Below are 12,801 nucleotides of genomic sequence, written 5' to 3' on the forward strand. Positions count from 1 at the left end.
ACCTACTCTATGTAGTTTGATCACAATGGAAAAAAGTAAACTACTTTGATACCTGCCTCGTTTGATCAGTGTTATTTGTTTGTATCCAAGCAAAATCATTTGTTTATTTCGTTAGCAACAACTAATTTAGTTGTATGAATGAGCGCGCCGCGCTGAATCAGCAATGCTTGCCTTGTTGTCCTAGCAACTAACTTAGGGAACTAATATCCTGATTTCGTACGTGTTTGATTTAATCTCGTGTATAGCTTATTTTAGACCAAGCATGTAGTTACGTGCATAGGTACCTACTGTGAATTGTAAAGTGAACTGTGACCCTTTTACTGAATCAGGATTATAGAAGTTTCTTATCGAAGGACACCGGCTTTCTAAATACCGGGTCCTAAAATAAATACTGTGTGGTGTCCATTTGCAGATACCTACAACCTACCTACATATATAGGCAACTATACCTAATTATTACAATAATAAAACAAAAATTATGAGTTTGGTAAAAATTCGTTTATTCTCCACAAGTGACTGAAATTGTTATCAAAACACAATATACGTGTTATTATGACTAACGTTAAAATACAAGACTGCAATAAATACAAAATGTAAGTGTGATTAACGTCACATAATCCCGAATCGCCGCCTACCACAGATAATAAAATGATGGTATCTACTAGGTTCTCTAACTATAAAAATATTGTCTGTGGCATTAAGGCAAAGTTAGCTCATCTAAAGCCCCCTTCCTCACTCGTGCGCGAATCGCGGCGCGAAGCCGCGAACGCGAGTGTGGAGTCTAGTTCGCTAATCAGCGAAATCGACTCTACACTCGTGTTCGCGGCTTCACGCCGCGTAGTCTGGAGCGGGCTATAGACTTTTTTTAGTTTTCCGAACAAATACCAGCGACTGTTCTATTTTCGCTAATTTGTTCCACAGACTTGCAGCACTGCGTTAAACACATTTCCTTAAGATTTAAGTATAAATAAATTATATTAAGAAACGCCTCTACGAATATACAAAATCAATACAAATCCTTACGTTACCTACTAATACAAATTACATCACAGTTCATAAACAAGTTAGTATTAAAGAGTTAAATATACTTCAAAAGTAAAATTTGAAACTAGAAATTTTAGTAAAATAAATTTTAAAACTCAAATAACAATTTGGTAAGAATATTAGCGTACTCTACAGGTTTACTTAAAATTTTGGAACAAAAACCTACACATTCCTTTAAATGTAAAACTTAATATAAGCATAAATATAACACAAGAGAATACGAAGAAAATAATATTTTATAGAAACATTTTTCCTATACATTACAAAATCGAATCAAAAACCAAACCACACATACAAATTTACAAAATTTGTATTTTAAAGACAATGAATTATGTTCAGTCGTTTTATAGGCATGTATAAAAAAACATTACTTCTTATATAATAAGATTGGGTAAAAAAGCTACATTATTAAATGACAATTAGTACGCTTATGGTTGAGTAGCATTTAAAAAAACTGTCTAAAGAAATTATGTACTTATGCATTAAGGTAAGCTTTAATGTTTCTAGAGCTGGGTAATATCGTTAGAAAATATCACTTTATCGCTAAGATGTTATAAATATAGATTATTTGTTATGTTATGATTGAGTATCCTGTAAACACGACATACTTATTGGTACTTAGAGTTTGGGGGTTCTATATATTTCACTTATCTATTGCACATTTTAGTCCTTAAGATCCTTTTCCTCGATTAAGAGATTATTTTGTCTTTAATCCAAGAGTTTAGATCAGAGTAATAACATAGGGTTTTCAGAAATTTCGAGTTTGTAATACTAGTGTTGGCAGCATTGATTTGAATATGGTAACTCCAGCTCTATCGCTCATGGATTTGATGGATAGAGATAGAGAAATCTATTTAAAGGTGGCAACACTAAGACTCACTTCACTTGCATGCATCAGTGAAAGCCCGAAAACCATTTGCTCAAACTCTGAATTAAAATCACTTACTACGACGTTGCACAGGTTAAACGCTGTAATATAATAATGATATATCTGTCCTTGTCACAGTTTATCCAAAACCAGCGGGTTAGACAAGGTTGGCATGTTCAACCAGCTTAGGGGTAGGAGAGTAGCGCCTGCTGTGGCCACGCGATTTTGGCGTCTATCCTCTTGTAAGCCAGGATGAAGTTCTGTCCGTTCTTCTCAGCCATAACTTCTTGGGGGCAGTCGTTCTCGTTCAACATCGTTTCTGTAAAGGGAAAAATCTAATCATTTCTACTCCTGTAGGTATTTATCATTTATAAATCCATTATCACGTATTAAGAGCATACATAATAGGGAAATTCCAGGATAGATGCCTCGATTTTAATTTCTACTAGTAGCAGGACTGCGTGTGCTGTCAAAATCTCTGCATACTTTTTTTGGTTTGACTATACATATATTAGGTTATATATTAGGCTATAGGTATAGTCTGGAAAGCCAACTTTGCCAGTAGAAAAAGGAGACCAAATTGAAAATTATAGGCACCTGTCCTAGGAACAAATAATGGGTTTCGCGCCTTTTTATATCAAGAAATTAGTTTGCCGGACTAGGTAGGCACTCCGAGAGCATCGAGTGAAAGAAAGACAGTTTACTCGGCACTCACCCTGCTCGTCGTGCAGCGCGAAGAGCGCGTAGTCCTGCGGGTTGGTGATGGCGGCGGCGTGCGCGAGCGCGCGGCACAGGTCCCTCGCGCGCGCGCCGGGCCGGCACGGCAGCGCCACGCGGCGGATGGAGCCGCGACACTCGTCCGGCAGCGCCACGCGCACCACGCAGCACCCGCCCGCCACGCTCTCCGCGGACCCGGACCCGGACCCGCGCCGCCACTTCAACACAAAGGTCGCGAGGTGGACAAATAATACACGTGTACTAATTTGAAATGAATGACATGATATTAAGTAGCAAAAGCGAACGACCGTTAAGATTTTTGTACGCAAAATCTCTCATCTGAAGGGTGATCTTGGGCAGTATCAGGTATATTCATTGTTTATAATAAGTTATGATTTAAGCTTAGAATAAATTAAAGTGGAAAAATTACTGCCTCGGATGAGACTTGAACTCACGGCCTCTGGATCTTCCTGGGTGATAGATGCTAACTTGATAATCAACCATTAACAGATCTTAAACCTACCGGTGTCGCGCTATCTGGACCGGATTCCGGTGCCAATCTCTTCAGCACGGCCACGGCAGAAAACAGCGCAGTGAGATAGTATCCTCCCTCCCCAGCTAACAACGCAGCAGGTAGGAGTCCAGCCATGAGTTCAGCTTCTAGCTCGGCGCAGACGAGTCGGCAGCGAGCCACCGTCCACGCCAGCACCGGGAGGAGATCGTCGGCCCCGAGCGCGCGCTCCCCACGAATCTGAGAAATCAGATTAAAATGATTACACTCCGTCGCATAACTTAGCCTTAGAGAACTGGTTTATTTCAAGAAGTTTTAGTTTTGCCTTATAACATTCAATAATACTGCGGATGTTCGGAATGCGGATATTTCTGGCTGCCTATCATCGATGATAAGATTGAGTTTATGTATTAGTTTAACGCGATCAAACGTGGTTAATGCTGCTACAAACCAGGCTACAAGTATCCTTATGGTACTGTATCGACTGATGCATTAAGCAGTTTTGTAAGCGTCAGGAAAATTTTGGTCATGCATAGCATAATGTCATCTATGCGCAATATTTGCACGGTGGCGATGCAGTCAATTAACTTTATTGGAGCAAACTAAGCGCGTATTAAAAGACTGGCATACTAAGTTTGAAGAAAAGATTCACGTTTATGGGGCACACATTTGAAGGTATTATAGGCGCCAATGACTCAAGTTATATGGCTATTATAAGCAATTTAAAGGTTATCCCTAACTCACCCGTATCCCATAGGGGTGCATGAGTGTCTTTGCGCCGGTCAGTCGCCCGGGCGCGGTGGCCGACCACGGTTGACTTTTCAGCTAGTTAAATATATGACAAGTTAATCGTGGAAAAGACGTCTAGTAAAAGACATCAGTTCATTCATAACTTGTTAACGCCTCAACTTTATTGTGCAACGGGCTTAACTTCGTCCATAAGGAATACTGTCGTCCACTTTCAAGGTAGACCAATACATTAGATTAACAGGGAATGAAAAGAATATTGGGTTGATGCTTACCGCATTGAACATAACAGATATCGCAGCGAGAAGGTTTTCTAGTTTGTCCAACGGAGAGTCCGCCTCTTGCATCTTGAGGAAGTGCTTCGAAATCACTGCCAAGACCGCTGAAGACGGGACTTTCGTGGATTCCTGGAAGTAAAACAAATTCTCATTTTATAAATTAAGGCCTTACGTATAGCGAGATTAGCGAGGCCGAAACGCCCACAGACAGATCTCTCGGTTTCAAAATTTTAATAATAGTAATTAAATTAATATGTGAAATTATGGAATTTACTACAGGCTGGGCCTCTCGCGGAAAATATTACGCAGATTTAAAAAAACGAGAGCAAGCGCAGAGTTTGGCAATATCTAAGGCCGAGCCGAGATTCTGTGTAAAGCCAAAGACCTGGAGCATCTTAAGGCCCAAAACCAGAAGACAAGAAAAGCGTGCTCATCAAGCACTGTAAACCATCCAAATGACATCGGGTCCGTCGAGTTGAGTCTCTGTCCTACCTTCACGCCCAGCTGCAGCGGCGTGGCGTGCTGCGCGCGCTCGACGGCGGCGTGCAGGCGGCGCACGTCGGCCGCGTGCCACGCCGCCAGCAGCGTGTACAGCCGCGCGCGCAGCGGCCGCACCACCAGCCGGTGCATCACACCCTCTAATATGGCGTCCAGGTTCAGGAATTCCGTCGATTTCAACTGGAAAAGATAAGGATTATCATTTTGATCAAAATTGGAGTCACGAAAGCATTGCGGGACGGCTGCAAGTATGTAATGATTTTCAAACTGTCGGCGAATTCCTTTTGATTATTTTTTTTGATGTTGTTTTTGCCTAGGGTAGTTAGGTTCATTTACATTCTGACTGATACATACAATTTGGATTTATTACCTTGAGCCTCTCTTTTTCAACTTCTTTCTCGAACTCTCGCTCTCCGTGCTTCACAAGATAATTTTTCATTCCAGACATAAACTGCCTCATGTTGCGCATCATCACCTGAAAATAAAGAATACAAAACAAATGATAATGATATATTAACATTTTTACATTTATTAACGTGATAAATTTTCCAAGAAAAGAAAAGAAAGATATAAAAGTTCATTTTCTTAAAGTTTTATGATATCTCGATACTAAGTCGCTACATAGATTAAATTTCTTACCTGCGGACAAGTCTCCTTAGAGTCAAGAGTGCATGCGATGAAATTGTCGACATTCTGCGCGAAGGTCGTGCTCTTGTCCTGCGCCAGATGAAGAGCATAAGCGCGTAACGCTGCGCCCGCGCCGCGCGTTGAACGTCCACCTCGAAGTGCGCGCACACGACCTGCAGCTGAGAAAATAAAATAAAATTTTCTTAGTAGACCTTCAAATGATATGACATCGAGTCACAGAATAATTAATAGTACTAGGTACAGAACATTCACTCTCTAACAAAACGCGTCTATTACGACAGATATGACCGCAAGGTGGCGGAAGCGCGAGCAGGCATCCGTTCCGTAGCGGTGCGCGGCAACTACTATGGCTAGACACCAACATTGGGTGGGCCGCATGTACTTGTAGCGACGCGACGAAATCGCGGAGTGAGACACGCCTGATCGAGTGAGCTTTCTCATTAAAAAAAAACCGATACTACTTGACACCGAGCTTTACGTATTTAAAAATCCTGTATATCCTTAACCCGATAGGCATTTGCTGGTTTGAGTGAAAACAACAAAAAACGGGTAGATGGGTATAAGAACTAAACATAGTGAGACAAAACTGATGTTCGCCTTTGTATGTCCTTATTTTGTATTGTTATCAAAATTGTTACCTAGATCCGTTTTAAAGGTCCCAATAACAATAATCTGCACGTAAGTTAAATAATCATTGTTGTCTTCATTAACAAAAGAAAATATTTATAAATCCATCATTAGTGATTACTGATTAGTGACATTATATGACTACAGCTATTGTTTGTAGTACTTATTATCAATATAGTGATAACCTGTTGGAACAACGATAATACACTAACCGAACGCAACAGCTACGCTATTTGGTTTTTGATTAAAAGTTAAGCTTAAATATGTTATAATTTTTGAATGAATAAATAGCGTAGGTTAGGTGCTGTAGTTATTGGCCACTCTTACTATAAGGCTTCAATTGGCTCGTTTATTTCTGCTTTACTGTGGAGTGGCCAATTAAATACTATGTAGTGGCCAATAAAATAACTATATAGCACTCACACTAGTTAAATTGGTACGTACTTAATCTTAATTAAACAATGTAAGAAGTTTAAGGGTGGGATATCTTAAGAATATTGAAAAAGAAAAGAGAAACGTAGGAGTATACCTATAAATCTTTACTTTACTTTACTTAGATAAGAAAATTACATAAGACATCATAATAGGCTAGATGACATTTTTTTATTAATGGTATCAATCGATCAGGTTTGTTTTTGGGATCACATGTCTATATGGGACCCACTGCATTAAAGCAATACAAGTCAGAAACGATGGTCAAAGTCGGACAGTCGTACTTCAGCTTCACTCGCGAAACGCTCCTAACAAAACGATAAGTGAACGTGACGTCACGGTCACTGAGAGCCCATCTTGAATGTATGGAAAATAAGTAAAATTGCGATTTTGTCGTTTATGCACATAGTATGCATATATTTTTTATGGATAAAATGTAAGGAATCGAATGGTTCCATTTATTCTGAACCCACTGAAAACCAGCGCCTCGGATTACCGCGGCATTATGCTGAGTGGGGTCCTATTTTAGCGTCCAATGTTTTTTGTCTGTATGTTTCCTTTTTTTCATATATGTAATCTGTTGTGGCGTTAAATAAATGTATTTTCTTTCTTTCTTCTTTCTTTCTATTCCTTTTTTGAACAAAAAAAAAACTTTAAATTTTGGAACTTAGATCCTGTATTATTTAATCATTTCTATAATTTATTTTAATATCCACATTATTGCGATAAATTGCTCATTTGCTATTTTTTTTACTAGATTTTGTTATAAAATTCAACACGTGTCATCATCCCTATTGCGGGTTTTGATGTTATTAGGTATTACAAATCTTTTGTAAAGTAATTAGCAACGGTTTTGATACCATGATAAGATAAAGTAAAGAACGTATGACAATAACGAGCTTGTTAAGACTACAATAATACGTGGAGTAATTAATCATACCTAAATATCATCATTGGATTATAAGATGTCATAACCATGTTTGACGTATGCTAATATTTGTATACCTAACGTGGCTCTTTCGTGGCACAAGTAAAACATATTTTTTAATTTAAATGGAGTTTTCAAGGCAATATTGGAAAAACATGGCTCGATAAATTTGGCACTTGGAATCGGATATTAATTATTAAAAACATAGATATACACCTAACTTTTCAAAAAATACTAAAAAAATAGTTAGGTACCTACTCATTAGGAATAATGAAAGTATAGTTATCTTCCTTCTAGACCCCACAGTGTCGCAATATCCTTAATATAATTTAGATTTATGTCATATGTTGAAAATGTAGGACGAAGTGACTAATGAAAGTAATGAATAATGATCATGATACCAGCTATTTCAATGCAATAATGCTTTAATTATTATTAATGCTGCAAATTTTATTAAACAATTACTTACAACATATCTAGAGTATGCAGATGAGTAATGCCCGAATGGGAGACTTTGTTTATTATTGTTAAAGTTAAATGGAGTGTTCAGTTTGTAGTTTATGTTAAGTGTTTAGAAAATTTGTTGTTACATAATTGGTTACAATTGAAATACATATTCAAATAGGTGATATTTGAACATAGATAATGTTACTTTAATTAGGTTTACATTAGATAATTATTTCACGTGAAGAAGTACGTTAACCTTTAGAGAAACGTGTAGAAATTATATCTAATATATGTAAATGTTCTACTAGATACGTTGAAGCAATATTAGGTTTAAAATGGTCACTGAACCTACTATTTAAAGGTCATAGATTTAACGCAGTTGATTCCCAACTGTGTAATAAGGTATTCTACATATCATAAGCCGTCATGGAGGAATAAGCTGTTTCTTTTCAGAAATTATAGTTACCTACACAAATAAGCTTTAGTGCAGGTTGATGTCATCAATTCTTCATGTTCAGTCACATTATTTTTGGACTGCTTAGCACAAAACTTGCATTTAAATCTCCTACAGACGCCACAAAAGAATCTAATTACAGCTTTAAAGAAACGACGGAAAGGGTTCGCTCCTTTCATCTTTGTCTTTTGTTCCGGCTTTTTGAGATCCTTGCAATGGCACTGAGGCGGCGTCGCCACGATAACTGCTCTTCGCTTGTTAACATTTTTTTCAGATAACGATTTACAGAGCTGCGTCAAAACGCTGGACTTGGCCAAGCGATGCTGGAATTTAGGCTCGTGTAGCTGTTCATGAGTGGCAAAAACCCAATCGCTCTCCATAGCAAAGTCGTCTAACGAATCAGTACGAAAGTTTCTGATCGTTGTCAAAGCCACCACTTGCATTCCGTCACACGGCACTGAAGCTCCAAGCGCTTCCGAAGCTTCTGAACTCTGTGGCATAAAATTACTAAGTGAGTCGAGCTTCTGTTTACTGGAACTCGGTTTGTCAGTTGATCTTGCGGATTTCCCGCGAAACAATTTTTTTAGCCACTTCATGTCGATCGCGATATTTCCCGCGCTAGAACGTGCGCATCGAAGTTCGCTAGAACGTGCAAATAACGGTATCTGCACACACGAGCGTCGCGTCGCCGCGAGTGAGAACTACTGAATGTATCTGGTTGTGAGTAAACCCACGGCACGCGTAGACCTTTACCCTTTATCCGTAATTAATGTATTTACACTGCAAATGTGTAGTAAGTTAAGCTTCCCGGCGCACATTTCGTTATCTGCCCGTATCTAATGACAGCTGCTCTGAACCATTGTTGTAAATGTTGTAATTGATTTTAATTTATTTATCGTTCAAAGTTTATCAGCTTGGCAGTCACACCCGTAGTAAGTGACATATCATAAGTACCTACGTAATACTGTAATAAACTAATGACGCCGTGTTATGTAATGTAATATCTTGCAGATTTTTTGGTAGCAGACCCTTTCTGTCTTGTAGAGCCTGAATCATATCACACAACGTATGATTTACAGACGAACATTTTAAAAGGTACAAATACAAATCAAACTTAAAACGAACTACAATAACTAATTATAAATCTAAACAAGCAACAACTAGATAAAACTAAAATACTAAAAATAAAAAATACCTAAACTAAATATAAAAAAAACCTCCCGAAAATCACCCGCCTCCGGAAAACTCCCTAATAAAATGCTGGCTACATTCCCCCTCTGAACAGCCAAGCCTAGCCTCAGGGCAAAGAACGAGCCCGCCCTAGGGTCGCCTAAAAGCTAATCCTTATTTACCGTAATTATCTGTTATAGTTTACACACTGTCTGAAGGTAACTGGGGCAAGTTTGTTTTAAAACAAGTATCTAAGGAGTCCTTGGATTATTTGCCCTTTCAACTGTGAAATAAAAAAAATACATACTAATTGATAAAAGAGAACATCTGAATTGCTAGGAACTCGAACATAGAACCCATTTTTTATAAGTTGGTTAGAAGTAAACTAGAGACTGCTTACCACAGACAGAAAACATTGCCAGAGTAATTGATTGAAGACGATACTTTTCTTACCTCTACATAGTACCATACTCTGTACCTCTCGCGTCGCATGCTGGTCCCTATGACAGTTAGTTCAAGTCTCTTGTGGTTGGGTTAAATTAAAAAAAAAAAAAAAAACCTGCCAAGTGCGAGTCGGACTCGCGCACGAAGGGTTCCGTACCATTACGCAGAAAACGGCAAAAAAATCACGTTTGTCGTATGGGAGCCCCACTTAAATATTTATTTTATTCTGCTTTTAGTATTTGTTGTTATAGCGGCAACGGAAATACGTCATCTGTGAAAATTCCAACTGTCTGGCTATCACGGTGCATGAGACAGCCTGGTGATAGACGGACGGACAGCGGTCTTATTAATAGGGTCCCGTTGTTAACCTTTGGGTACGAAACCCTAAAAAAAATTTAAGAAATCTATTTTTACCATATTTTTATTACTTAAGAGGAAAAGGGACGGCCGCTTCTCCATACAAACGTAGTCCTCATTTTTCTCTCTGGATATTGACATAATGGAAAATATATTTGCATATTTGGATGTATATTAACCATAGCTATGCCCCTACGTTTAGCTTTTTAAGATTTTTTTATTATTGCAAAAATTAGGAGCGAAAAACAGATTTCATACAAATTTTTAAATGCTCCTATAATAATCAAAAAATCAAACGTAGTAGCATAGAAAGTTAGACTCTAGCTGTGGTTGATGTACAACCAATTCTCTTAAAATATTTTCAATAATGTTAATACCTATCCAGAGAGGAAAATGAGGATTAGGTACGTTTGTATGAAAAGGTGATTTTGCGCGGGTCCTCCACTTTCGTATTATATGTTACTTTTATGAATAAATTAACGTGCTAAACCGATACCTAAACAAAAATGAACTGTCATAAGAACATACTAGACAAATATTTCTTTATTTTTATTAGGTTGCACCACCCCAAAATCAAGTTCCCTAAATTTAATTAATAAGTACCTATCTATTTAGTTACGTATTGATCAGTCCGTATATATATTGTGGTTGGTGCAACCGGCCCTCTTACTTGTCGAAATTTAGCATAAGACAGAAATCATTATTTATTTCTAAATCATTATCTTGTTTCGTTTGTTTTAATACCTACTCGAATCGGCTTATTTGCAATAATTGCAATGTGACTTGCGTAAGTATAATTCGTACGGCCTTACCTAATAGGGGATCTAATCGATCCCTGAAGCTTTTGGCCCGCGTCGCCTCCAAAGGCGCTCGTCTCGGGATCGGGGACTCCCATTCGCAAGGCTCGTCCTGTAATAAAACAAAGGTCTTAGGTGGAGACCGACTTGTAACATGTTGGCGTTACAACTCGAACATAAAAGTCAGGCTGTAATTTTTTTTAGCAAATCTTTAATGAGGCTAGGTTCACACGGCGTCAGTTTTTCCCGTTTACCGTATACGGGATTTTATCGAATACCGTAGTGACATCAAAATTTGTATGGCAACTTTCAAAATCGTTTACACGGCGTCTTTACGAGTATGGATGGTATAGAAAGGATCGCAATCTCTTATGGCAGAATTGTTGTAAAAGTGACCGCGTTAAGCTTTAAATAATAGTTCCTAATCTCTCCGGTGGCGCTAGTTAGGCTCTTGGACATGAGTATAACATGAACCATATAAGGCAACAAATAACCCGACCAAATTACGTAGGTTGTTTTTGGTAGTATTTCGGTGTATGGTGGCTCCGCCTAATTACTGTTTTTTGATGGACACTTTTCATACATAGAGATTTGTAGCCGTGTGACAATTTTGAAAGTTGCCATACAAATTTTGCTCACTACGGTATTCGATAAAATCCCATATGCGGTACACGGGAAAAATTAACGCCGTGTGAACCTGATGGTTTCGTCAATTCAGTACCTACAAGTGAACGTTTCGTTTGAGAAATGAAGCATACTTGGGGCAAGGTCACAACAAGCATTCAACGCTTTGAACGAAACTTACTATATCAAGGGATTGAGGACCGTTGCAGGGCAGAAGTCCATCCCATTGTGCGCTATCCCAAGGCTCTGAAAAAACTGTGCCGTCATCGCTTGCCTGAAAAAAAAAAAGAAAAATATTTTTATGTGCTGTTAAAAAAAAACGAATACCCAAAGTTAATATTTCTGCTGTTTCATTATTGAAAAAGAAAAAGAGAGAGCTTTTGTTCCCGGGAATGTATTATTGATAAGCAATGCCAAAATTTTTTTAGTGTCCGTTACTACAATAACATACTTTTTAAATTTTATTTATGACTATTACGAGTGTACCTGTTCGGATAACGGTCTGAGATCATGTACATTGTCATAGCAGGAGGCGCGCGGCGGGAAGCGCTCCTCGGGCAGCGCAACTGGTTCCGAATTCAGGTGCAGCTCGGGAAACCTGGATAAAACAACCACCATGAAGTCCATGAAATGAAGATTATCTTAGCTTTATCCCGGGTGTTTCGCTACAGCTCGAAAAAGGAACCTGAGGTCCAGGTTGGCAACTTATCGCAACTATTGACGCAGGCATTCGTTTTTAAGAAAGTGACTGACATCTGACCTTTCCCTTCCAACATAGAGGGAAAATTATTGAGATTAATCCGGTTTCCTCACAGTGATTTCTGGTATATGTAAATATTAAGTGGCATTTGACTGTGCATATAAGTCAAGAAACTCATCAATGGCCCGAACCCATGAATTCAAAAGGGGTCTAGTAGGGGCTGTTTTTCTTTTTTGTAAAGGACAATGCAAATAAAGAAGGTTGTTTATTTTTTTAATTTGTTTTATTTCAATTTATTTAGGTATTTAAAAGACAACAATGGCCCATAATGGTTAGTAAAAATTAGGATTAAAAACTAGGTGTTAGTGGAACAAAAACAGAAAGCGACAAACAAAACCAGACAGCAATAACAATAACCTAGTAGCGGTTATGACACACTCAAAATGCCGCATTATAGGTGAGTCGTATCGGCCCGCTACAGTAGCCAGGATGGGGTTGGAGCTGGCCCGT

The 12,801-nt window shown here is 38.4% G+C and overlaps 1 protein-coding gene across 8 annotated transcripts in view; it reads right to left on the bottom strand.

Moving 5' to 3' along the window:
• Positions 1-476: 476 nt before the first annotated feature.
• LOC134747566 (protein sprint) overlaps positions 477-12,801 on the bottom strand; it is a 323,735-nt gene continuing 311,410 nt past the window's right edge. For 7 of the 8 annotated variants that reach the window (XM_063682142.1, XM_063682139.1, XM_063682141.1 and 4 more), the window contains 11 exons: positions 12,078-12,189; positions 11,773-11,865; positions 10,983-11,079; positions 5,303-5,469; positions 5,034-5,138; positions 4,658-4,843; positions 4,163-4,294; positions 3,885-3,965; positions 3,153-3,380; positions 2,628-2,847; positions 477-2,231 (listed from right to left, as the gene is read on the bottom strand). In XM_063682142.1, coding sequence (XP_063538212.1) covers positions 2,098-2,231; positions 2,628-2,847; positions 3,153-3,380; positions 3,885-3,965; positions 4,163-4,294; positions 4,658-4,843; positions 5,034-5,138; positions 5,303-5,469; positions 10,983-11,079; positions 11,773-11,865; positions 12,078-12,189 — 1,555 coding nt within the window. In that variant the 3' untranslated portion in view covers positions 477-2,097. The remainder of the gene's footprint in view (positions 2,232-2,627; positions 2,848-3,152; positions 3,381-3,884; positions 3,966-4,162; positions 4,295-4,657; positions 4,844-5,033; positions 5,139-5,302; positions 5,470-10,982; positions 11,080-11,772; positions 11,866-12,077; positions 12,190-12,801) is intronic. The other variant, XM_063682140.1, reaches the window with a different exon arrangement.

This window comes from Cydia strobilella, chromosome 15 (assembly GCF_947568885.1).
Source record: "Cydia strobilella chromosome 15, ilCydStro3.1, whole genome shotgun sequence".
Classification (NCBI taxonomy): Eukaryota; Metazoa; Arthropoda; class Insecta; order Lepidoptera; family Tortricidae; genus Cydia; species Cydia strobilella.